The 27676-nt window shown below is 40.3% G+C and overlaps 1 protein-coding gene across 1 annotated transcript in view; it reads right to left on the minus strand.

The window, feature by feature from the left end:
* Nucleotides 1-27676, minus strand: part of LOC124857916 (protein HOS4) — an 80258-nt gene that overhangs the window by 34182 nt on the left and 18400 nt on the right. Inside the window, exons 7-9 of the mRNA XM_047349500.1 lie at nt 12074-12118; nt 9286-9408; nt 554-640 (exon numbers count right to left, since the gene is read on the minus strand). Coding sequence (XP_047205456.1) covers nt 554-640; nt 9286-9408; nt 12074-12118 — 255 coding nt within the window. The remainder of the gene's footprint in view (nt 1-553; nt 641-9285; nt 9409-12073; nt 12119-27676) is intronic.

The following is a 27676-nucleotide window of genomic DNA, read 5'->3' on the forward strand; positions in this document are numbered from 1 at the left end:
ACTTGAATATTCAATTGGGTGTCCTATTTTTTCACATCACTGTCATTGCACTACTGTTTAAATAAACTTTCAGTTGAACTCAGGAAGATAACAACTTTGGGTACTTGTAGAGCAACCTCCGAACCTCTGGATCTCTGAACACCAATCTGAGGGTAAGACCTGCACATCATCTCAGGAGCTGTTAAAGATGGACCTGGATAATCCAAGACTGGTTTCAGAGAATGTGCTAAATTTTATATTAGATAAATTCTTTCTTGATTTTCCTAAGGTGTTCTGCTCCTTCTTTCATTATGTGGTGAGTATTTGTATATCTGAGCACAAACACTTTATTTCAACCTCCCAGTTCTGCGCTGATGTTCAATAAAAATGTGCAGAGGTTTATTGTTTTTTTTTTAAATCACAAATAATTTTATTCCCTTCTAAAAATAAAGCTTCAGAAAAGCTAGTGTTCAGTAATAATGATAATTGTATTACTTAATATACTATGCTTTAAAGAACAGAAAGAGGTAGGTGTTTAAAGTTAAAATGTACACATACACAGACACACACTCACCGATCTGATGTTGACGTCGGCTCCAGAGCGCAGCATTATGTCCACGGCCTCCTGGCGGCCCTGCTTGGCTGCCCAGTGAAGTGCCGTCTGAAACACAATCACACACACCTTCAGCACAATCACACACACCTGAACATTCACATTTTGGATGTACAGTCAACTTATGTTTCATATTATTTTAGTTTTTTGTTTCTTTCCTGTCATTAGTTCTTTCCCGTCTCAGATGTAAAAGGCACAAATGCTCAGACAAGGATGACATAAAGCAAATATTAACTGAGCTGTACTGAGCGATCATTGTCGGAAGGTTCCCCAATTAAACTCTGATCAGGGCCCCATATGATGTAGGAACGGCTCTGCAGAAACGGATGTTCTTAAATCACAGAAAAATCTGATCATTACTGTTATCAATAATCTATGTTGTATTTCTTCTACAGCAGCAGGTGACGTGAAGCAATGTCAGAAGAGTAACAGTGTTTGAACTTTCACTCAAAAAAGTAAAATTTTCTGAGCAATAAAGATAAAATGTAACCAGGGTACAAACTCTTCTACCAAAAAATAAAACTCTTCACATTAAGACTCCTGATATAAGTAAATTGGGCAGATTTCTCCTCACAGGCCAAAATAAGTTGGTCCGTTTGAAAGACATTTTGCCCCAGGATTATGTATCCAATGTGATTGCTTTTTAAAGGAGGAACAGCTGAGGGATGAAGATGTTCTTAATATGGATACAACAGATAGTTCCGGAAATGAGTGAGTCGGCAACCAGTCCACTAAGGCAGACAAGAGTGTCAGTTGGGATAAGCATAAAGCTTTTCAGGTCTTCTTGTGGATTGCAGTATGAATACACTTTCTCCCGCATGGTTGTATCCATTATAACTAGCTGGAGCATTTCTTCTCAGTGTCTGGGCCAAACGAAGGAGCGCAAATGACTGCAGCTGCATTCCGATTACTTATTAGTATTTTCATTTCCGTATTCTAACACATGTAGCATTAGCTTACAGCGACGTTCTTGACTTGTTTTTGGATGATTAACTGCAGAAGAACTGAGTTTCACTGGAATGACAGATGTCCTCAAAAAACTGTTTTGACAGCAACATTAGAGTAAAGCAATTAAACTCTCGCGAGTAAAACTAGGGTTGATACTTTCCTCTTGGGTTGCCATTGTTTTGCCGTTATGCCTGAGTTTAATGTCCCCACTTATATATACTCAGCTGCTTTGGGTTTGCTTTTATTTTCCTTTTGGCTTTTTAAAATAATTCGGTCATGGAGATGAATTTAGCTAACATGAGCTACAAGGCTGAACAGAATTAAAAAGTAAAGTTCTAAAAATGATCATATATACCCTTCAGCTTTAAGAACTATAAACCGCAGATGTGTGACATTGTAAACCATTAGTTTAATCTAATAAAAGTTTTAAATTCATCTCACCATGACTAAAATCACTTTTAAACCAATAAACCATGAACTAAACTTTCAGAAAGGTGCAGCTTATTTTTGTATTCATTCATCAGATCTTCATGGGAACATTCGTATCTGTGCTGCAGGAATGTTGGATGTTTCTCCCCATGGCATTCAGCTTTGAACAGATCTTCTCCGTTAAGACGTTTTCCAGCTTCAGCCTTTGTGTCAGACAGACAGAGAAACGCAGCTCATTCAATAAAGTCCTGGTTTGAAGTGAATTCATGGTTAATTAGTTTAAACAGCTTTGGCTGCGAGCCGCAGACAGACAAACTGCTTTGCAGTAATGTGAGCTTTAATTCAGCCCAGTGGGATTTAATTCTCAGCTAAAGAGCCACATTCAAGGACGGTTATCGCATCACCATTGTGCTCAATGGAAATGTGTTGTTAATCGTGTTTGTTAATGTCCTCTAATCAATCTGTGTGAGCACGACTGCGAAGGACACAAAGAAATCACAGAAACGGATTGTCCTCCAAAACAGCTCCAACATCTGAAACACATTTAAAAAGAAGAACAAGGTCCAGACTTTGGACCAAAATGTTCAGACAAAGAAAGACGAGCAGAAAGTCGCAGAATTTAAAGGCAAATAATGAAAACAGCTGGTCTGAAAGCTCAACAATCTGGTTTTGTTATTTTGGCTTTTCAGCTGATACAAACGTCCAGTAGAATAACTAAAACTGTCAGGTGGCTGTAACAAACAGAAATATCATTTTAGTATTACAAAAGTAGAGGAAACAAAAACAAAGGAAAGTCTGAAACAACAAAACAGCGGTTATAAACCAGGTCCATGTTTAAGTCAGTCATTTGTGAAAATACTAACAATGGACCGAACAATCTGTCAGCGATCCAGTCACACTAACTCTCCCTTGATCCCTACTGACTGGTGATCTGCACTGGAAGATATTTTATTCTAGTTAATAAAGGTATCGAACATGAAAACTGCCACTTATTTTGGTAAACACATCAACAAAGAGGCTGTAATTTGTTTTGAGTTGACTAAAAATTCAGATTAATGTTAGTAAAATATGCTTCGAAGCAGAAATGAGGACAATATTGTTATTTCTTCATTTTTGTCGGATTCTGATCTACCTTTATCAAGTGAGCTACACTGTGTATGGTAAATGTATTTACATTTAATTGCTAAATTAAAACAATACTGAACACAAAAAAAATTGATTTATCAGTGCATCTCTTTAAAAAAACTCCTTGACTACCTGAAGCAAAACTGTATCTTTAAGCAGATGGTTGTTTTAACCATTTAGAAAATGTGAACTCCTAATTAGTTGTTTGCTGCACATACCCAGTACATTCAGTGGACAGAAACACAGCTATCTCAGAATAGATATGTTTTTGTAAAAAAGAGAAAAAAACAGTACATTTAAGGATTATTGAACTTGTTGATAGTTTTATTGTTTAATGATGCTCAATTAAATCTAAATCCCAACAGTTTCTACAAACTAAATCTACAGCTGACAGCTGAACATGACGCAGACTAGCAGGAGAAACCAACAGAGTTAAAATCTAATACTTACAAACTGGATGGATCCAAAGGGAAGCAAAAGAAAACAACAAAATAGTTCAATTACAAATGTATTCCCGACAGAAGTGAAATCAAACCAAAGTTCTCTGTTTGGAACGTTTCTAACATGAACCAAACTATCTGCTTTCATCTTTTCCTTCGACAGAATTATTAGTTACCTGGTTCTCGGATTTATCTCATTAAAGCCAAACAAATCTGAAAAATTAAAATGAAAGTCCTGAATAGAACCAGCTATGTCATCCAGGACTTTTAGCATGAAATGCAGTTCCAACTGGTTTTGGGACCTGAGAACGGTTCTATCATGATGTCCAGTAACCACTTTCACTGAGCGAAAAGGCAAACTGTTAAGGGATGGTGGTACACAGGATCCTGCAGACTGTGTTTGACCACAGTTTGGGATAAGCAACTTATTTCCTCAGGCATTTTGACTTAAATGAGCAACCTGAAATAATCCCAGATTTCCAGTCTAGGACCGAACTCTGTTTTCCTCCACTTGTCCCCACAGAGCAGGGATGAATGGAGGTTATCAGGCGTTCTTGCGACCAAGCTGGTGCCCATCATGAATAGGAGATGCCAGGCTTTTGTGTCTCTGTACAGCTCTCCTGTGCACCACTGTTTGTTAAATTAATAAATTGCCAATATGTCCTGTTTCGTCAAACATCAGTCAAGGTTTCCAAGGTTGTAGAACAAGATTTATCACCAAGACCCATTGTTACAATAAATTTCTCTCAATAAATAAATTTTTTCACTCCTGCTGAGTTAATTACAGCGATAAAAGCGTCCCGTCTTCCTTCCTTTAGTTTCCAAAAGGTAGACCCTCTGTGCCTGACGGGACTGGTTAGATGTGAGGTTGTTGGATCTTTCAATTTAAGATTTGATTAAGTTGAGTTTATTTATGTTATTAAGGGTGTTAAACAATTATTTCAACCTGAAAAGACTCACAATAAGAAACACAAAGATGGCGATTAGAGAAGTCAATTGGCAAATGATTATGTCTTTGGCGCTCAGACCCCAGAGGAAGAAATGAATGCTGGCAATATCATGAGCTTGAATGGAAATTTTAGGTTTAGGATTACAGATGTCTTCCCCCCGGGATCCGACTGGTGGTGGGGTGAAGGCCAGAGGAGGTAAGGAGAACTGGAAGAGATTGGAACGAAGATGGTGGAGGTGGGGTGGTGGAGGGTCGAGCTCGGCTGAAGAGCAGGAGGGATGTATGACTGGCGGTCCTTAAAAGCAAAGCGTCAGAGGGTGATTGCCTGAAGAGGCATGCAGACTTGACACTGATTGGATGGAGGGGAGATGCATGGAGGATTCATTGGATGGAGTTGGTGGTGAGGGTGAGTCTTTCAGTCTGAATTTTCATCAAAACTCCATTTCCAGAAGATAAAGAGAAGCGACAGAAGGATGGAAACTCTTGATTTGGTTTAGCTGCTTTTTAGGCTGCGGATGGAGGTTGCAACCTCTCATCACAACATTTCTACTGGTTTTTACTTGATTTTCCGTTTTTTGACTTTTATTGTCTCCAATCCCTGCCCATCCAGTGTTTTTAGGATAAGGGTTAACTCGTAAAAATCTGAAAACCCTCTATTCCTAATTTAACTATAATCTCTGACAGTTTGGTTCCTCCCTGCCTTCATGTTGCTGCCCGTGAATTAAACAACCAAACGCAGTTTTCTGCTGATTGTTACCCATTTATTTCCTCCACACTGACGCTCCTCATTCAGCCAAAATGTCGACAACAATGGCTATCAGTGAGGGAGGAAGAGGAGTACCCTGTCGTCTGCAGGAAGGTTAATTAAGGTTTATTTTTTTCTTGTGATGGTGGTCTGATGCAGAGGCTTGACAGGTGTAGTGGGGCAGTGGGTGGAGATTTCATTGGAAGGTGCTAACTGAAACCGGCATCAAGTGCTGGCCTCTTCTGATAGGAGAGTTTGTGCCTCCATCTGAGACCCAAACACATAAAAACCCTGACTGCATCTTAATTGCAAAGTGAGAGGTTATTTTCCCCTTAAAGTGGGCATTTCTGTTTGCTATAATTACTTATTATTAGGCTACCTAAGGCGACAGTTTGTGCTGCCTTTACCTCCTGATCCAGCCCTCATTATGTTTTCCTTGCAAGCAGCCAGACGTTCCTGTAAACTTGTAAGGTGGCCTGGGTCAGTTCTATGGGTGTTATAGTTTTTGCACAGCTGTTTTAAGTCATTGCCAGGATTTTTCAACAGCAATTTCATGTCAGACAGATCAGTAAATGACAGGTGGGTCGGTCACTTGAGGTTTGTGCAGAAAAGCTGAAAACATTCCAGGAAAATATGCTCTGTGTCAAACATTTACATGTTTTTCAAGCTTGACAGACACCTGTCTGCCTCAGCAGGAAGCCCAGACCACCATCAGATTCTATGAGGGGGGAGAACAGCCGACGGTGACCCGACACAACCTGCCAACTGCCAGCAGCAGCAGCTCGGATCGCGGGGCGTCTGTTGGCCCTGTGGTGGATCCGGAGTGATGGGCAGGATGAGACGCAGCATGAAAAAGCCCATCAAAAAGGCGTAAATTTCACTCCCCCGGTTTCGATCCAGTGAGGCGTGAAATGGAGCCTAATGCTCTCAAGTGGGAGATGCGGCTGCTAATGGAGAGGGTGTCTGAGCAGTGCTGCTTCGACCGAAGCTCAGTATCGTATTGCTCCACCGTGTGAACCATCATTTCTTGATTGGGCGTGGCTTCACACTTTCCCTTTAAGAAATAATTAGGTTTTTTCAGTCAGGTTGTCTGCGGTTGTTCTGAGCAGTCAATATCTTACTTGCAGCATAGATCTCAGTTCAGATGTTTTCAGCAGAATGAATGCACTCAATGTTTATGTTCACTTTTTTTTACTGCTTGCCACTTTTGCATGAGACAAAAGAGTAGCACTGGTGTTACTGTATGTGTGCACAGGAACCAGACAGAAGAAAGTTGGGTTCTCTCTGTTTTCGTGTAACCTTCAGTCCAACATTGGTGACATTATGACCTGGATATTTGGAACAACTTAAAAGGAGCTGTTGGGGGGGGGGGTTTGTGTATATTGAACAGCATGTGTCATAGCAAAAGCAAAGCAGAGCATCATCTCTGCAGACAAACAAACATGCCAGAAAATTGGACATATCTGAGAATCCAGCTCACGTGAAGAACATTTTGCATCATCGACCCACCAGTTGCAAGTGTCTTTTAAAGAGCAGGCAGATGTGCCAACAACTCACCCTGTTGGTGAACTGAAGGTGAAGGAGCTGCAGGTGTGTGGTGTTGATGGTCTGAAGATGATTTGTGTTAAAACATTCTATAAGGAACAACTCACCCCCTTTGTGAAGATCCAGGTTTCCATCCCATGAGGTCAATAGAGAAAGTCAGAAACAGGTAATTCAGTCCCAATAATAGCTTAATAGTTTTACCGTAACAACAACAAACTGGGTCTTAATAAATCTGCACGGTTTCCTGGTTTCACTGGTTTGCTGCTGAATGCCCCAGTGCCACAGAACTACTATGATATTCCAATGGGCCATTTTAAAGTGGTCTTCATTATTATTTCTCCAGGTTATGAGGTTATGAGATCTCTTACATGGTTTTATATGTCTGCTGGGAACAAATAGTCTAAAGGTCAAGTTTGAAATTGATTTTTTTTTTTTGTTGTCTGACAAAGCAACACTGTCCACTGAGTTTAAAAATCTTTTTAAGACTGAATAATTCAAAACCAAAATCGTTCCTGAAGATGGTCAGGTATCTTACAGCAAATGAGTGAAAAATCTGTCAAAATTCAATGAAATAAATCCTGGAAGATCTTCAGAAGGCCCAAAGAACTGATGATCGGCGCGGCGCTGATGGTGTACGGGTTAAGCGCGCGACCATGTACGGAGGAAACAGTCCTCGAGGCAGCTGTCCCGGATTCGAGTCCCGGACCTGGTGACATTTACCGAATGTTTCCCCTTCTCCCTTTCCTGTCTACCTACTGTCAAAAATAACGGCCACTAGCGCTGAAAAAATATCTTAAAAATAAAAATAAAAAAAAGAACTGATGATCCAACCCTTGGCCCAGACTTTAGGAAGGACTTAAAGGGGCTTGAGGTTTTGAGGCCCCCCAAAGATTTATTAATTTAACTTTTTAATGAATGCATCCAGTCCTTTCTATGAAACTCATCAGCCCGCATCATGTGGGGTATATTAATACCGCATGATTTTTATTGATTTAAGCCATATAAACGATAAATTAATTCACTTATGCAATTATGGTGCTTCTTTTCAGGAACAATATTGAGCCATCTGCCAAGCATGCATCAATTTGTACCCAAGGATATACACGTCTCCCCAGACCAGGGGCCCACATCCTTCTAAATCCGTCCCTGTCCACACTACTCTAACTGTAGTCAGGAATCTTTTCAGACATAGGAATCAGAAAATGGACAAAGTTAGTTCAAATTCAGTAATCTATTCAAAATCTGCCCTGATTCAACCTGAGAATCTGTTCACACTCAGGAATCAGTTTAGATTTGTAAACCTGTACCAAGTTAGAAATTTCTTTGGAATATCTGTGAAGAATCAGGAATCTGTTCAGTTTCTATAGAAGGTCAGGTACTGGACTGAAACTAGATAGAAAGGAGCAAAAATTTAAAGACAAACTCTTCATGCTTTCTGAAAGACGTTCAGAAAGCATGAAGAACTGCTCATCCAGACTGCTTTTAGTGGAGTCAGAACTCAGTTTAGCATCAGCAATAAGCTCAGAACCTGAAATCTGTTTAAAGTTGCCAATTCTTGAAAAAATTAGGAATCTGGTCAGCATCAAAAATGTTTCAGACTGAAATTCAGCAAAAAAGCAACAAAAGTCCAAAGGAAAACTCAGAAAGACCTCCAAAAAGCCTGGAGAACGACTGTTTTAAGTTTAGACAAAACTCTGGATCACAGGAAGGCCCGTGGAAAGAAATGAGTCCAAAACTCCTGTTCCAGCAATGGTCGGTTTTTACTTGTTTATCACGTAAGGTCTGTATAGTTTGGTTTTCATAAAGTAAAAGTTAAAAAAAAATTTCTCACACATGTTCTGGTTTAACCAAAGCTCTCTGAGGGTTAGAATAACATCTGTCTGACCTCCTGATGAGATTCCTCTTCATCTCATCATCCTTCTCATCCTCACCTGCTGTCTGACTTTCAGCAGCTTCTTATCCAAACCAACAGGATCATCACTCTGCAGACGCGCATCCTCCCTCATTCATTCCAATAAGCAGATTACAGACGTGTTTACGGCTCTTTGAACATTTCATTTTCTTTAAGCCAATTGTTCTCTCAAAGCTCTTGGTTCTCTGAGTGTCTATCCCAGTTTTACTGACTGGTTGCAGATGGAGTACAGCACAGATGTTTCCTACAATTTCTGCTTAATAAATCAGCTGTATGTTTGTTCTAAAAGTCGCATAAACACAGCAAACAGGGACTGAGGAATCTGATACGTTTACATTAAAATATGTGTTTTTATGGCTTTATGACTGATCTGAAAGAAATCATGATTTACTCACAGTGATGAAGTCCTTATAGTGGCAGAGAGGAAACAAAGAGACTGTTTATGGGTTTAAGGAAACTGCAAACAAACTGCAAGCTAAATATCAAGAAATTAGGGATGAAAAAATCAATTTTTAGAGCCTTAATGAAAACTAGGACACAAGGGCAGAACCAGGAGCGGTTCCTCCAGGTTCGTGTTTGGGTTGAGTTTCCAATGCTGACCTTCTTCAACACGAGACCAGGCTCCTGAGCAAGTAGCAGGCGCTGAGCGGTAACGTTCCCCACAGCTGAACTCCTCAGCCAGTCCTTCTCCAGAGGATCCAGCTGCACCCTGTGGAAGAGAGACTGGGATTTGGGGCAGAAGATGGGCTTCAGGTCATTTCTGTATTAAGAACACAACAGGAGATCATCCACCTTCTGGTTGAACACCAGAGCACAAGAAGGAGGTGTTGAGGCTTCGGTTCAGGAAGCAAACTTTAACTGACCTTGTTTTGGTAAAAGATTTTATAATAACGTCCATTTATCTTGAAAATGTAATGTGTTTTATTTTCAGATTGGAATTAAGCCTGGTGCTAACATTTAACACTCAATCAAACAAATGGTGAAAGATAATTAGCTGCCATCAGTCTGACCTTAAGCCCCAGCATACTTAGGATATGAAGCAGGACAATGATCCAAAATACAACAGCAAGTCAAAAAAAAGAAGATTTTGGAGTGGCTAAAAGTTTGACTATCTGATTGAAATCTTGTGGCATAACCTTAAACAGGTAGTTCATATTTAATTTAAACAATAATGAAAAGAAGAGTGAGCAAAACTCCCCCGCAAATAATATAAAAGACTAATTTTTAGTTGATAGCAAACACTTGATGGCAGTTGTTGCTGCCAAGGATGGCACAAGCAGTTATTAGGTTTAGGAGGCAATTTCTTTTTTACATTGGGCTAGGTTGGTTTGGCCAGTGTGACAGTCCTCCTGTCACACTGGCCAATGGAGAGAGAAGTTCCTTAGTTTGGAGATGGGACTGAGCTCCAGAAAAACAACCATCTCTGCAGACCTTCAGTGATCAGAGCTTTATGGCAGAGTGATTGAACTGAACATCTCTAAGTGAACCCCCCGCCCCCCTGCCATGACATAATCTTCCTTCCACCAGGAAGGGAGTGGTAGACATGCTGTGTGATTCATTCATAACCATCAAAGGACGCAGCTCCTAATATATGACCCAGTTTGTGTTTTTGCAGCACCTTCTTCAGCAAGATTTTCTCTTTGAAGCATGACGTATAAAACATGTAAACAACAAGGAAAACTCGTCCTTGTTGCCCTTTTGCCCAGGTGGGGGCCACAGGCCGAGAAAGGGCATGATGTCATTAGTGGTGTTTACAGGCCAGCAGGGCACTGCGCAGCACCACCCAGGCCTTTAATCAGCGGCCTGCGGGGCCGTCGGCACTGTTTACCTGATACCTCCGTGTTAATTAGAATGGCTGAGCAGCTCAGAAGGACGCCGTCCTTCAGCCCGATGCCGCAGGGAGGCTCCGGGCCAAAGGCTCGCTGTCGGACATTTACATGGGACAGAGAAAACCATGCAACCATGTGCTGTTTGTTTTAGCAAAACTAAACAACAGGACAACAAATCTGTCTCTTACTAAAAAATTAGCCTTTTTTAAAATTTAGAATCAGTTCTGACTATAAAAAATCATGTTTTTCACAGACGATGGTTTACATTCAGTATTTAAAGTTGATTTGAGTGAGATTTGTCTGTGATGTTTCCTTGTCACTGTGGCAACCATGAGGCCCGTCACATTTAAAATAAATTAAGCTATTTATTTCAAATAATATTTGAAATATTTGAACAATATCTTTCATTATCTTTACTTGGCAGATAATGGGTTTTATTTTTACATCAATCTATTTCTGTTCTTTTACACCATCTCCCAGAGGCTTTATTTTAGGGTTTTACATTTAACAACTGATAAAAACTCCTGATGTGTTTTGGTTTGGACCTTTAAGTTCGATCATTTACAAGTTGAATCTATAATGACCCTATAATTTTTTCTTCTTCTGTGTTTTAGACTTTTAGTTATGAAATAAGCTGCTTCCTGATTAATTTGACTTTTATTGACTATTCTGATTGTTCATTTGTAAGTATTTTTTGATTAATTGTTTCAATTAATGCACGTAATTTACCGGCTGCAGCCAAAGGAGGCAACTCTTTTATAATAGTCTGACATTTCTTTTTAAAATATCCTGTTTACTGATCTTATGTAATATTCAAATTTTCTGAGGCACTGAAGTTTGGGTTTTCATTATCTGTAAGCGATAATCATCAAAATTCAAAAACAAGAAATAAAGGCCTTTAATTTCTACATTTAATGGCACTCTAAATTATATGTCTAGCTACTTTTTGGTCCAGTAATGTTTTTATTGAGTCATTTATTTGATTCTGTATGTATTCTTAATTATGAGAAATTTTGTCCTGTATAGTGTCACATTTCTCTGTTGTAAATGAGAACACCAGCCTTAATGAGATTACCTGTGTAAATAAAAGCAAATAAGATACAATTGTTCCTTTGAATGATCTCTGAGCTCCCACTTTGAAAAGATTGGCCCTTTTTAGAAAACCTTTGTCTCATTTATTGACAGTTTGTGAATGTAACAAATTAAACTGAATTATGAAGTGAAACGTTATTTTTTTCCCAGTTTTTTTTTAACTGGTAGCTCAGAACAACCAGCAGCAGCCATCCTGACCGACTTCACACTAAAGGTTTTTCAGATTTGCTGCGATCCGTGTTCTGATTGGTCATGTAGGTCATGGAGAGCACAGCGAGGTCCTTCTCTTGCGTGAAGGAGGTGTTCAGACTATCATGTCCTGAATGAGTGAGAATCAGCACCAATATTAACTGCAGCAGTCGGCTCTCTGACGGATCACCAGCAGGTTTTATTCCGTTTCTGGTCCCATCAGACGCTTCAGAGCGACCTCTACGCACACACACACACTGAGTTTCTCATAAACTCACCATGACGGATGAAGCAGTGACACTCCTCGTATCGTCCTCTTCACTCTGTAAAACACCAGTGGGACATCAAAACTGATCCATGACTTTTTGAACATACATTCTGAGATTTCACTGAAGCAATCAGAAATATTCTAAACCGAGCCGGGCCCACATCATGTGGGGCCCTAATTAGAGTTTGATTTGGGGACCTTACAACTATGATCACTCACCAAGGCTCAGTTAACATTTGTTTTATCTCATCTTTGTCTAAACATTTGTAAAATATATATCTGAGATTATTATACTGACGGGAAAGAAACTTAGAACATGCTACAACACATCAGTTGACTGTCCAACCAAAATTGTGTTGGTTCAATCTCATAGGTCAAATCACATGCTGTACATTATTTCTTTATTGTTTTCAAAGTTAGGATGAAATTGATCAAACAAAATGTTTTTTTTTCTTTTAAATGATACTTCTTAATCATACATCTATGAACCCAACTTCTATGATAACTAGTGTTCTTGGGGTCCCCTGGTGGTGTAGAGGCCTAGAGCTGACTGCATAAAACAACGCAGAATGTGAAACTTTTTTTATTTAAATATTCAAAATGTTTTACAATATTATACATTCTTGAAAAGTTTTCCTACTTTTCCTCAAAAATTAGGAAAAAATCGTGTTTTTTATTGCAGTAATTAGTAATGTGTGAAATGTGACTCATTTTGAACTGGTTTAAATATCATTTTTAAATTAGTTATTGTACAGGTTTAAAATATGGACTGGGGATGGATTTTGGAGCAGTTTACGATTTGGTTTGAGACTAATCTTGGACCGGAGTTGTGTTGGTTTCATGAAGTTTAGAACCAAATTATGGTATTAGGGGTGCATTTTGAGATATAATTGAAAGTATTTTCAAATTTATTTTTTAAGTAATGGGAATGATTTTTGTCCAGTTTATGGTTCTGTTTGGGGCTAATTTTGGTATAGAATTGTTGTTTTATAGACTTTTGGTACTGGTTTGTGACGTGAGTCCTGGTCTTACTGGTTTTGAGGTATATTTTTATTTTGAATGGGAATGATTTTGGACTGGTTTTAGATATTGACTGGGACTCGTTTTGATTTGGAATGGGACTGGTTTTCAACTGGTGACTGTGCCATTCTGAGTTTACCCTTTCAACAGTTTTTGTTGTGGTTTTAAGATCTGAATTTAGATTAGTTTTCAATTTGGATTAGAACTGGTTTTAGTTATAAATTTGATCTGGTTTAAGATTAGGTTTAAGGAGGTTTTAGACTATTTTGTTAGTTTTATAGGTTTATGGTCCTTGGTTTGGTTTTGCTTTCTGATTAATAATAACTCCATGAAACAGCGATCAGGACCCATGTTCATGGTTCTTCTTATGGCTCCAGTTGGTTTTCCATGATGAGCTGCCGCCTTGTTGTTGATGATGAGGTGAAACCTAAATATCTGGAATAGCATCACTCTGAGGATTGTGGGGAAACGCTCATCTCCTTCCTGCTTGGTAGCAGCGTCCTGGTGTTATGATGGACATTAACTGTGTTGGTGTGATGCTGAGGAGGGAGTCCCAGGAGACAAAGAGGAGGAGGAAGCTGCTCTTCATCTCTCTCATTAGTAATCCAACACAGTCTCAGTGAAGTGTCTCACTAAATGATTGTGGCTTGTTGCAGAGGTGAACTAAAGGTAAACAAAAGTAAGTAGTAAACAAACATTTGGACTTTACTTTCTGCTGAAAAGAGGAATCCAGTTTTTTAGTTTATCTCTGAAGAAAAGAAATGATTTCTGTGGATTGATGTTGCTGAAAAAAAGTCCACAGAAAAACTCTGAAAGGTCTTCCGAAAGCCTAGAGAACGTTTGATCCAGACAGCTTTAAAAAACAGCCCAGAAGGGAAACTGAAGTAATGAAGGCCTGGATCAGGACTGTTAATGTGCCTCGTCACACTCAGTAGAGTATGAAGGTGTGTAGACAGCTGCTGTGGTTGGTGACATTCTCCTCATGTGACCTGGCAGCTCCAGCAGATCTGACTCCATGTTAAATTCAGCTCCATCAGCTCGAAGGAGACAGGAATCATCTCGAGTTTTTCCTTCAACAAAGCAGCCGCTGTTTGCATAACAAAAGCCTTTTGCAGCCGCTTTCACTCCTCCACCTATTCATCCTGTCAAAACACAGCCAGTTGGTTTTTCCTCCCCCTCCTCAGATCTTCTGTCAGACCCCCCCCCTTCCTCCTCTTCATTAAAATCAGGAGCGGTTCTCTTGTATGCCTATTGCCCATCCTAAATGCTGGCATTTACAAGGTGCGGCCTAAACTGCTGGGTGCTGAAACCCTGCAAAGTGGACCAAAGAAGGTGAAGCGCAGGAGGTGGTGAAACCTGAGGGTTGAGGTTTAAAAGGCAGCTGCTTGAAAGAGGAGATGCACCATTAGAGAGGAGAGATTTTATTTGATTGCATTTTCACTTTTTGGCTGAATGAACCTTTAAAGTGTTTTTGATTTTCTTGTTTTTTGTCTCATCACAATTACTCCCCATTTTCACATAATAAAGATTGAATACAAAAATCTGAATAAAGAAACATCTGACTTATTATTCATCTCTACAATGTACCTTTAGAAGAACATGAAAATGTGTGGCTTGTTGTAGTGACTGTACTGAACATCATTAAGATCAAGGTGTCAGTCTGTTATTTCATCTAGCGCCTCAAAGCTAAATCTGAGTTTTAAATAAACAATAACAAGGAAACAATAATTTATTAAGATCTGATGGAGAAAACTAAGAACCAGACAAAGAACAAAGAGCCGAGACTGTCAAGTTGTGTGAGTTTGGAGTTGGACCAAAGGAACAAACAGGAACTTGGGATGAACATAAAGACGGTTTATTAATAACGAAAAGAAGACTTACAGAAAACAGCACAAGGACAACAAGATGTGGAGCATGGGAAGAAGAACAGGCGGTCTAACAGATAGTAACGGGAGGATCCAGCAAAGAGCAATGACGATCAAGGAGCCTAAATACTGAGAGAAGAGTGGAGAATGACAGTGGATGCATGTGAATAAATCAGAGGATAATATGGAGCAGCTGAGGCAGAATGGAAGCAGGGAGACTGAGGGAGGGAGACTAATTAACACAGAGGGAGCTAAACAAAGATATAAAGAGACTTCTAACCCAAGGGAAAAGATTAACACTGAACTGAAAGAAATAAATCCAAATGCACAAAGAAATGAAATATTATGGCAAAACACTAATGGCAAAATCAACAACCTAATAAGGCAAGATCTAAGGCAAGACCTACGAAAATATTAAACAACGAGGAAATGATGAAAATAAGACACAAAATAAAACCGAAACCCAAACACCTAAGGAATATAATGAAGACAGTGAGGAACACGAGGTAATTTCCAATAAAACAAAAAATAAAGAGATTAAATCCAAAAAAAAAAACAGAAATGAAATTAAGATTTAAAGAACAAGATTAGTAAGTAAGGATAAATCATACATTAACAAAGGAATCCAACAATGTGAATAAAATCAAATCTGTGGCTAATGATTCAATTTTTTATTTTTTTAAATAGTAATTTTTTGAATGATAGAAATAGTAAATATTTTATATTTTTAAATATTACTTCAATTTGTTTCAAAAATGAATGCAAAATCAAATTAAGACAATATTACCATGTCTGTCATTTTCTGCAGATTTTCTGTTTGTTTTCATATTTTTATGAAGATCTCCAAAGATCGGACATTCACACAATGAAGCAGAAAAGATCATAATTATCCTGAATAATTTTTTTTAATTCACATCGGGATGCCGATTTTTCCTGTTAGAAAAAGTTTCTGTTTTAAAATCTGGACGTTGAAACAGACTCATCCTCCAACATCCTCTGAGTCTGCTGATCAAATCTGCAGATGGTGCAGTGCCTTGCGAAAGTATTCGGCCCCCTTGAACTTTTCAACCTCTTGCCACATTTCAAGCTTCAAACATAAAGATATAAAATTCAAATTTTTTGTGAAGAATCAACAACAAGTGGGACACAATCATGAAGTGGAATGAAATTTATTGGATGTGTCAAACTTGTTTGACAGATAAAAAAACTGAAAAGTGGGGCGTGCAATATTATTCGGCCCCCTTGCGTTAATACTTTGTAGCGCCACCCTTTGCTGCAATTACAGCTGCAAGTCGCTTGGGGTTTGTCTTTATCAGTTTTGCACATCGAGAGACTGAAATTCTTGCCCATTCTTCCTTACAAAGCACCTCGAGCTCAGTGAGGTTGGATGGAGAGCGTTCGTGAACAGCAGTCTTCAGCTCTTTCCACAGATTCTCGATTGGATTCAGGTCTGGACTTTGACTTGGCCATTCCAACACCTGGATACGTTTATTTGTGAACCATTCTATTGTAGATTTGGCTTTATGTTTTGGATCATTGTCTTGTTGGAAGGTAAATCTCCGTCCCAGTCTCGGGTCTCTTGCAGACACCAACAGGTTGTCTTCCAGAATGGTCCTATATTTGGCCCCATCCATCTTCCCATCAATTTTGACCATCTTCTCTGTCCCTGCTGATGAAAAGTAGGCCCAAACCATGATGCTGCCACCACCATGTTTGACAGTGGGGATGATGTGTTCAGGGTGATGAGCTGTGTTGCTTTTATGCCAAACATATCGTTTTGCATTGTGGCCAAACAGTTGGATTTTGGCTTCATCTGACCAGAGCACCTTCTTCCACATGTTTGGTGTGTCTCCCAGGTAGCTTGTGGCAAACTTTAAGCGAGACTTTTTATGGATATCTTTGAGAAATGGCTTTCTTCTTGGCACTCTTCCATAAAGGCCAGATTTGTGCAGTGTACAACTGATTGTTGTCCTATGGACAGACTCTCCCACCTCAGCTGTAGATCTCTGCAGTTCATCCAGAGTGATCATGGGCCTCTTGGCTGCATCTCTGATCAGTCTTCTCCTTGTTCGAGATGAAAGTTTAGAGGGACGGCCGGGTCTTGGTAGATTTGCAGTGGTCTGATACTCCTTCCATTTCAATATGATTGCTTGCACAGTGCTCCTTGGGATGTTTAAAGCTTGGGAAATCTTTAAACTTCTCCACAACAGTATCTCAGACCTGCCTGGTGTGTTCCTTGGTCTTCATGATGCTCTCTGCGCTTTGAACAGAACCCTGAGACTATCACAGAGCAGGTGCATTTATACGGAAACTTGATTACACACAGGTGGATTCTATTCATCATCATCAGTCATTTGGGACAACATTGGATCATTCAGAGATCCTCACTGAACTTCTGGAGTGAGTTTGCTGCACTGAAAGTAATGGGGCCGAATAATATTGCACGCCCCACTTTTCAGTTTTCTATTTGTAAAAAAAGTTTGACACATCCAATAAATTTCATTCCACTTCACGATTGTGTCCCACTTGTTGTTGATCACAAAAAATTAGAATTTTATATCTTTATGTTTGAAGCTTGAAATGTGGCAAGAGGTTGAAAGGTTCAAGGGGGCCGAATACTTTCGCAAGGCACTGTATCTCATCCTGCATCATGATGATGAGGAGAACCTTGTAGCTGGACCTTCGTCATTAATTCCTGTTGGTCTCATCTCAGTGCATCTGGAAGTAAGATGTTCCTCCACAGTCCAGCAAGGTGGATCAAAACGTATTAAAGCCACTGGTGAAGTCCGCTCCACTGACACAAGACCAAGCTTTATGACGTCAACAGGACTTCTGACTCCACCTTTCAGCCACTTCCCTAAAGGTCGTTAGAAGAGGTGAAGCTGTAACTCCACTCGTCCTTTAGTAACAATGAAGTTTGAGGAACTTAAAATACTATCTACAGGGGTTGGACAATGAAACTGAAACACCTGTCATTTTAGTGTGGGAGGTTTCATGGCTAAACTGGACCAGCCTGGTAGCCAGTCTTCATTGATTGCACATTGCACCAGTAAGAGCAGAGTGTGAAGGTTCAATTAGCAGGGTAAGAGCACAGTTTTGCTCAAAATATTGAAATGCACACAACATTATGGGTGACATATAAGAGTTCAAAAGAGGACAAATTGTTGGTGCACGTCTTGCTGGCGCATCTGTGACCAAGACAGCAAGTCTTTGTGATGTATCAAGAGCCATGGTATCCAGGGTAATGTCAGCATACCACCAAGAAGGACGAACCACATCCAACAGGATTAACTGTGGACGCAAGAGGAAGCTGTCTGAAAGGGATGTTCGGGTGCTAACCCGGATTGTATCCAAAAAACATAAAACCACGGCTGCCCAAATCATGGCAGAATTAAATGTGCACTTCAACTCTCCTGTTTCCACCAGAACTGTCTGTCGGGAGCTCCACAGGGTCAATATACACGGCCAGGCTGCTATAGCCAAACCTTTGGTCACTCATGCCAATACCAAACGTCAGTTTCAATGGTGCAAGGAGTGCAAATCTTGGGCTGTGGACAATGTGAAACATGTATTGTTCTCTGATGAGTCCACCTTTACTGTTTTCCCCACATCCGGGAGAGTTAAGGTGTGGAGAAGCCCCAAAGAAGCGTACCACCCAGACTGTTGCATGCCCAGAGTGAAGCATGGGGGTGGATCAGTGATGGTTTGGGCTGCCATATCATGGCATTCCCTTGGCCCAATACTTGTGCTAGATGGGCGCGTCACTGCCAAGGACTACCGAACCATTCTTTAGGACCATGTGCATCCAATGGTTCAAACATTGTATCCTGAAGGCGGTGCCGTGTATCAGGATGACAATGCACCAATACACACAGCAAGACTGGTGAAAGATTGGTTTGATGAACATGAAAGTGAAGTTGAACATCTCCCATGGCCTACACAGTCACCAGATCTAAATATTATTGAGCCACTTTGGGGTGTTTTGGAGGAGCGAGTCAGGAAACGTTTTCCTCCACCAGTATAATGTAGTGACCTGACCACTATCCTGCATGAAGAATGGCTTAAAATCCCTCTGATCACTGTGCAGGACTTGTATATATCATTCCCAAGACGAATTGACGCTGTATTAGCCGCAAAAGGAGGCCCTACACCATACTAATAAATTATTGTGGTCTAAAACCAGGTGTTTCAGTTTCATTGTCGAACCCCTGTATATATACACTGGTCACATTTCACATACTGATCTACAATGCTATGAGACAATAATAGTACATGATAAACTAAAGTAAAACTGAAGTCTGAGTCTGAAACATTGGCTATAAACAGGATTAATTGAATGAGTGAGATGAAACGGGACTTAAAGAGGGTTGGGGAGGATTAGTGGGAACAAAAGGAGTTGTAAAGGCAGAGAATGTGTATGAGTGGGATGAAAATATGTAGAAAAAGATGGATGAGTTTGATTTAAAAAAAGGAGCCTGTAAAGTAGAATAAGGAGGATCAGTGGGATGAAAAGGGGTTGATAAGGAGGGGAGGAAGTTGATAAGTTGGATAAACATAATTTAAAAGATGGATGAGATAGATGAGTGAGATTAAAATAAATTGTAAAAAGAATAAAGATGATTAGTAAGATACAACAAGGGTCTGGAAAGAGAGATGAGTTTGATTTTTGGGCTACTGGAGGATATGATGACTACCTTCCCTCACTCTGCTACATACTTCTACTACTCTCCGATTTTGCATTATTTGCTGTTGTTTCAGCTTTTTTTTTTTTTTCTCTTCCTAGAAACTACACCTCTGTGTTTTAGCTGTGGTACCTTCCTGGAGGGGGCATTGGCTGAGCTGCTGCTGCCAACAACCCTGTCTCTCTTAGACATAGCTACTGGCTGAGCTTCTACTGTGACTAACTGTATGTGCTCTCTTTCATCCTCTAGACTTGAAAACTGGCTCAGAGTTCATTTGCTTAGCTGTCTTTCTCTCCTAAATGAAACAACTGGAGGAGCTACTGCTGACCTTAATGTTTTACTTTCTTTCACAAAGAAAGTACTCCTGGATCAGTCAGTTGTGGCAGATGGTCACTCACACTGAGTCTGGTTCTGTTGGAGGTTTCTTCCTGTTAAAGGGGAATGTTCCTCTTCACTGTTGCTACATGCTCATCCAGGAGTAAATACTGCCATATGTCAGTGCTCTTTGGCAAGGCACTAAACCCCAAGTTGCCTGTCGATCAGTGTATGAATGTGTGTGCAATTGTGGGTGTAGCTGGAATGTGGCTCTTGAGTAGAACTGGTTGGTATGACTAGGAACGTGCCATAAAAGTTCAGTCGATTTACCATTTTTAAAAGAGGCCCAAAAGAATCAAAAACTGGAGTTTAGAGTTGGACAGATGTCAAACTGGAAGCTACAAGCAGCTAAAAAAGTCCAGAGGCTCCATGCGGGTGTCTACAAACACAGATTCACAACATGTTTCAGGAGATTTACCAACCTTTATCGCGTAAAAACTTAATTTCCTGCCTGTCAAACGGTTTTATTTGAAATGTTAAAAAATGAGAAGTGACTCATTTCAAAGGTTTGTGCCTTTATTTCTTCTGCAGATTTGTCTCTCTCTGTCTCGGTTGTTCTTTCATTGTGTCTGAGTCTTCCTGCTGACAGTTTGAGCTGCTGACCTTCTCCATGACCCCTGCAGGATCTTTTACTCTGCTTCTTTACATCAGAGGGAGCAGGAGGTGCACAGCTGTCACCTTTCACATCTGTTTCCTCGTTGATCAGAGAAGCCAGCTCCTCACATCTCAGTGTCTTCGCATGAGGAAAAAACAACTCCGTGTGCGGAGTTTTAACCTGAGAGTGAGGCATGCTGGGAAGTGAAGGCGCAGACAGACTCGGAGGCCACAGAGTTGGCAGCATAACTCCCTGATGATCAAACTGTTAGCACAGCAAAAAGCTGCTTTAAACTTTGAAAAATCATATCTGAGGATTCAGTTGACAGCTTTAACAGGATTAACTCACCTGTGAGCATCATCGGTTAGGATCTATAACAACATTTTAAAATCTCTACTGTTAATTCATTTGTACAGATTATGGACAATCTTAAAATAATGCCACGATTACCTGCTGTATAACTTATGATGTTGTATTTCTGCTGGTGTTAGAATAACTTAGTGAACAGTTTTCAAGACTACCTGATTTTACATGCAGGATTTTGGAGCTCTGCCTGTTTCTAATTTTTTCTGAGACGTTTTGCAGAACTGCTGTACAGCTGAAAGGTTTCCCTGATCAACAAATGTGCAAGAGTAGGAAAAAAACGTGCTAACCAGACGAGTCGGCTCTTATCAATTTCCATAATCATCGAGCAGTTTCAGATCTCTAGATGAGTCTTAGCAGTCACATACCTTAGGTCCCAATCCTGTTAATGTCCAAATTAAGCTGCAACTGTGATTCCCCTCAAGTCTTTATTTCAGGTATTCCAATTTGGGACAACGTTTTGTCTTTATCATTCCTTCTCCTGACACGTAACCTGCTAAGCCCTAAAGGTTTTAGAAACAATTTCCGCCTGAAATTACATACCTGAAATAAATCAAGCATAGCTCCACAGTTATAAGTTCTACTTCCAAATGTTTGGTACCTGTGCAAAGGTGAGACTGTTAGGGTTTTTATGACTTTTTGTATTGTTTATCACTCATCTAAGTGCTTTTCCCTCCTTACATGTTACAGGAAGGGAGATGGTCACAAGAATGAGTTATGCTTTTATTCTTTTATTATTTTACTAGCAGCATCTGGGGGCTATACACCAGGTGCCCACTTCCCACTTCCTCAAGACAAATTAACCCTAACCTTTCTGACCCCACACACACACACACACACACACACACCCACCTTGAATGTTTGTCGAACTGTGTGTGACCAAGCATGTATAAATAAAGAGAGAGGGGTGCCAACACTTTGTAGTTTTGCACTGCAGAGTGTGACCTACCCTTGCTGCAAGTATAACTGACTGTGTCGTTTCCTTACCTCTGAGTTGACTAAATAATACCTATCAGAGACATAAAATATCTTTCAAGTGGAAGCACTATTGCAACTGTTACTGATTACTGAATACTGATCCATTTATCAGACCGTATGTGTGATGGTCCATCCCAGATGCTTCTGAGCCTTAGTAGTAGCCCTTGTCCATGTGGCCCTAAGAGCTCGGAGATCACTGTCCAGCTTTGGATTGCTTCCTGAAACGGTTTCATGATGTTCTACTCTGTGGATGGAGAATCCCATCCAATCTTTCTTTGAAGGACTGGAGATCCTCTGGACATCTCTGTTTCCCAGCAACTCAGACTATTAGGAAAGGAAGAATTTGGAAATATAATTTCCTGACTTGGACTAACTGCTTCTGGTATTTGTTCCTTAAGAATACCAATAGTTTTTACATGTGTATTTTGCTACCCTGCTTTTCCCTGGAAGGGTTGAGCAGCATCCATGCTCCATCAGCAGCATGAACATCTGCCTACCCATCGGCTCATCAGGATTTCATTTATATAAACAAGTAACCAGTTTCAACTACTTCTCTGTCAGATTGTTATTGTCTCTTTGCATGTTTCCAGTGATAACGGTCTTGTTATTCCAGTCCTTGAAGGACAATGTCCTGCAACTTGTAGATGTGTCACAGGCACACCTGAGTCACACCTGAATCAAATGGCTAAATTGCCTCATTTGCATGTAAAGTTCTTCAGAATCCTACTAATAATCTAATTATTTGATTCAGGTGCTTTGATTGAAGCAGAGAAACATCAAAAAGTTTTTGGACTGTTCAACTCACCTGCCTGTTCACACTACACTGTTGTTCTCAATCTGGATTTACACTGCTTGCTTCTCAATTTCCATTCAGTTTATTTATATAGCGCCAATTCACAACACGTTGTCTCAAGGCACTTCACAAACAGTCAGGTTCATACATTCCAATTAATCCTAACCATTGAACAGTGCAGTCGGAGTTAGTTATTTATTCAAATTGGATAAAAAGTTTTTCTATCAAAGGAAACCCAGCAGATTGCATCCAGTCAGTGACTTGCAGCATTCCCTCCTCCTGGATGAGCTTGTAGAGACAGTGGACAGTCACTGGCGTTGACTTTGCAGCAATCCCTCATACTGAGCATTCATGTAGCAACAGCGGAGAGGAAAAACTCCCTTTTAACAGGAAGAAACCTCCAGCAGAACCAGGCTCAGTGTGAGCGGCCATCTGCCACGACCGACTAGGGGTTTGAGAGAACAGAGCAGAGACACAAAGACAACAAAGAAGCACTGATCCAGGAGTCCTTTCTATGGGAAGGAAAAATAAATGTTAATGGATGTAGCTCCTTTAGTTGTTTCTTCTCCAGTGGTTTCACTCCTGAATCAGAGGCCTAAGCAGCCTCAGATGTTTCCCTCAATAAGAGAAAGTTGTAGAGTTTCCTAACTTTTAGTGTTAAATATTTTGTTAGTCTAGAAAATATTTTTAGTCTTTTCCTAGCAACAAAAATGAGAACTTTCTTCCTGGTGTGTACCAAGTGAAGGAGTGTGCCCAAGCCTGTTTTGGAGTCAAAAGTCACTGGATGTTTGTGGCCCTACAAACAATAATATTAAAATAAAAGCAAAAACAAAAAGTGGCTAATAAAAGAAAAATACTTTGCATTATTTCTGATATTTTCCAATTAAAAATATAGAAATTTTTCAGTGAAAATCTCATCCTAAAAAATGACAAAAAGTGTCCATCTACATCAGCTCCACTTGCTGGAGGGCTCACGTTGTATTAGTCTTGAACTGCAGTCAAAGACTGCACAAAACTATTCCAAGGGCTGCAAATACAATAGAGAAAATATTTGAATAGTCTTTATTGTAATTGTACTGGGGGTACAACAAAATTGAGGGAAAAGAAATACAAGGCCCCCGGACTCCACTTGGACTCCGCTACTTTAACCTGTCGGTCATGGGGCCTTGTTTCTGAGTTGTCATGGTGTTTTGCCAATTCAGGAATAAAACGCATTTCAGCTTGAAACAAAGGAATGGGTAAATATGAACATATCAGGCTGAAGGAAAACCTCAAATATCTTGGTTACTGTTGGGTTATTTTTTTTTCTGCAGGGCTTTGAGTGCCTTGTTGCTGAAAGGCGCTAAATAAATAGACATGACTTGACTTGACTTCTGACATGAAATTTTAAAGGAAATACAGAACTAGATCCATTTCATTTTAAATATTGCCGTCTTTGCCATTTCTGATTATTCCACAAAGCACTAGATAAAATATGGCCCCAAATGTCATTGGAAAAACATGACCACTCTAGAAAAGAAGAGGGTTCCTGATTCTCGAGGAAAGACCCTTCATTGTCAGCGTTTCATTCTTTAAATCTGTATTTCATTCTCGTTTACCTCAGCATCCTAGGAAGCCACATGCTTTGCAACATCATGTGGAAAGCTGCTCTATCCATTCAATCATCCAAAGCATCTGCCAGAACCAGTGAAACCAGAATGAGCAGCAGCTCTCCCATCAGCTCTGCTCTTTGCAGTGATGAAATCTCTCCCAACATTAACATATTAATTGAGATTTCTCAACAATCGTATTTTGCTAATGGATGGATTGAGAGGCGGCGAGTGTGAGTGAGGAGGTTTTAATGAGACTGATAACCGCCACGCTGCAGCGTCTTATCTGTCGACAGGGAGCCTGGCCTTATGTAATCTGCCGTCTCATTCGCAGCCGCCGGTGCCTGATTGTTTCTGATGAAAAAGCCATTTTGGAGCCGCCGGCCCCTTCTGTTCTGTAGCGTGGCCCTCGTTGTCGGAGACTTCAGGGGCCAACAGGGGTCGAGGGAATTATGATTACGGTACAGCGTTGTTCGGCGGGCTTCTCGTTGGCCCCAGTGACCCCTCCACAGAGACGATGATGAAAGTGGAACATGAGTGTTTTGTTGAGAGGGACGGCAGCTGTTGTTCAGTTCAGAGGTTCTTCTCGACACGACAGGAGCCCATTTAGGTCTCTGATACCAAGTAGGATGAGATTCACATGTAAATCAGCTCAAGATTCAAACTCACCCTGAACCCAACACATGTTTACTGACACCACCAGAGAGGGTTATTCACAAACCAATAAATGAAACTGAGGCGAAAATTACTGGACTTCTGTTTCAATAAGGGAGATGATTGTGCTTTTTTTTCGCCCCAATCCATGTGTTTGACCCTTTAACATCTGAGGCGCCTGTTCAGACATTAATCTAACACTGAAGTGATGTCACAGGTTGCTAAATCTTCATTCTTGAGCTTCTAACACAGAATAAACATCTATGTTTTTATACCGAAAGCCATTTTGGACATTGACAGCATGTTTTCCAACTTTGGTGTAATAAGCACATTTCCAAAATCCCTTTCCATACATCTATGTCCCATTCCTGCCCCAAAAAACCCTCAATATAGGTACTACAAGCTATTTAACCATGTTAGCTAACTTTGCACACACCAATCTCATTATGAACTAGCACAACTAAGCTTTAAACAAACTGGAGACAATAACATGCTGTTAATGTAAAGGTTTACTTGAAACTCAGCTTTACATGCCTTATGTTCAGACTTGTGTTTGAAGTGGTGAGCAACCTATTATCATGCCTTCTTTTCAAACCACTTTGCCGCTTTAAAGACCACACAGATGCCATTGCTTAGTTAAAGGATATCCCTGTCATGATCACCACCTGTTTGTGTCCTTAATTGCACCCACCTGTTATTCATGTAGCTCTTTTTAATTCTAGTTGTATTTGTGTTCCTGTTTTCTATCTCTTCATTGTCTGGTTGTCAGTTGTCATCACTGTTGCTGTTGCTGTTGCCATTGCTGTCTGCCAACCGCAAACCACAACAGTTTGACCTAACCAGAGAAAGGACCAAGCAACAGGCATCGAAGTAAAAACTCTGCTCAAATACGTCCATTGGCAAGCGAAGAAAAAATTTGCAACCTCAGAGCAGAACCCCATGTCTGCATAGGTGACACCAGAATACACATGCAGGCCGCTCTGAATCTGACAAGGGTAGGGGAAGTCCTGTGCTGATATACCTCACTAGCCTGCTTCCCAGCTCCAGCGGGGGCTTTCAGGGAGAGATCCTGCTTGTTTGGCTGGACGATCCAACCCATTTGGATGTGTAGTCACTGACTGAGCCAGATTTTTTGGTTGCCATCCCAGAGCCTGTTTCTTACTGGCTGAAAGCTTGTGCCAGGCTGCCTCCGAACACCAGTATGCACTCGATGCCTCAAGCTGCTGCTGCCCCATCGTATTTCGGTTCCTGAGGTGTCCGATGAGGGTGTCCAAGTACACCCGCCTCGTGCTCCAGCTCCTAAGGTCTCAGATGAGGCAGTCCAGGTGGACACACCTTGTGTTCTTGCTCCTGAGTTCTCAGACTACGGTGTCCAGGTTGACCTGGCTCCTGTTCCTGTTCCTAAGCTCCTCTGTGGGTGCCATACTTCAGAGCTCCAGCGTGAGTTACAGTCTCCAGAGCCCCTTGCCTGACCAAGGATCTTTGTGGGTTTTTCATGCTGTGCCGGCCTGCAAGATTTCTGCATTGCTGCCGCAGGCCTCTAAGGTTCCTGCTCACTACAAAGTTACTGAATGAGTGTTGATCACATCTGCAGCCTGAAATATTTTATAATCTAACACTAAGACAGGTTTCATAGAAGTCCTGTTTGTGAAAGTTGTTGTTTTATTTAGGTCTGCAACCTTTACAATCCTAAGTAACATTTTTGCCCTCAGTCCAGCTAAATTAAACCTGATTAGAGCCGCAAATGTCATGTTTCAGTTGAAGGACTCAATTGCAGAGCAAACAGGGATAAGACTGAGTGATTTAATAAAAAAGGGAAAAAAAACAAGAAAACTTACAAATATTGTCTTTCTCAAAAAGATCAGACAAAAAACATAGAAACTGGACCAGCATGGAACAGAGAAATGAAGATCATGGCAGGGAATGGAGGCAAAGGAAGGAACTAGAGAGGAACAAAGAAAACCAGGGGTTTAAATACTGAGGCAGCAGTGGAGAAAAGACAGGCAAACCAAAGGAGCTAATCAGACGAATGAGTTGCAGCTGAGGCAGAAACGCCTGAGCAATCCGAGGCTTTGGGGAGCAGCTGAGGCAGAAGAGAAGGAGGAGAAAAGACAAATGAAACCAAAGGGAAAATAAACTAGAATACACATGGAACAAATTAAGACATGAAGCACAAGGAATAAAAAAGCAAAACCCAACCTATAACATAGAATTGAATAAAATAGAGCTATGAAATGACCGAAATGAAAACACAAAAGAAAATCAAAATATGAACATCAGACCATTCTGACAGCAAATGTTACTTGACCTTTTGAAAAAGGACTTATTTATTCTTTTAAATATCTATTATAGGAAATTAGTTGTCGCTTTTGAAGAACCACCATTTTACTTGTATTTTTAGGTTTTAAAATAAAGAAAACATAAATGTTTTGCAAAAAAGAGGTTGGATACATTTTCTTCTATGGGATGCTGATATATATGAAATGTATATGGCAAAATATTACTGGTACCTTTAGTGTTATTCTGGTGGAAATTCAATGCAATTATTCCATAAAAACACGGAAAAACTGCTAAAACCTGAATTTATTGTGTCTGTATTTAAAAGTATTAGTTGGTTTTTTATTATTTTTAGCCAAAGGTATTAAGAGCCACTTTGGAAGGTCCAAAATGTCACTTGTGGCTCCAGAGCCACAGGTTGC

The sequence above is a fragment of the Girardinichthys multiradiatus genome, chromosome 2, assembly GCF_021462225.1.
Source record: "Girardinichthys multiradiatus isolate DD_20200921_A chromosome 2, DD_fGirMul_XY1, whole genome shotgun sequence".
NCBI lineage: Eukaryota > Metazoa > Chordata > Actinopteri > Cyprinodontiformes > Goodeidae > Girardinichthys > Girardinichthys multiradiatus.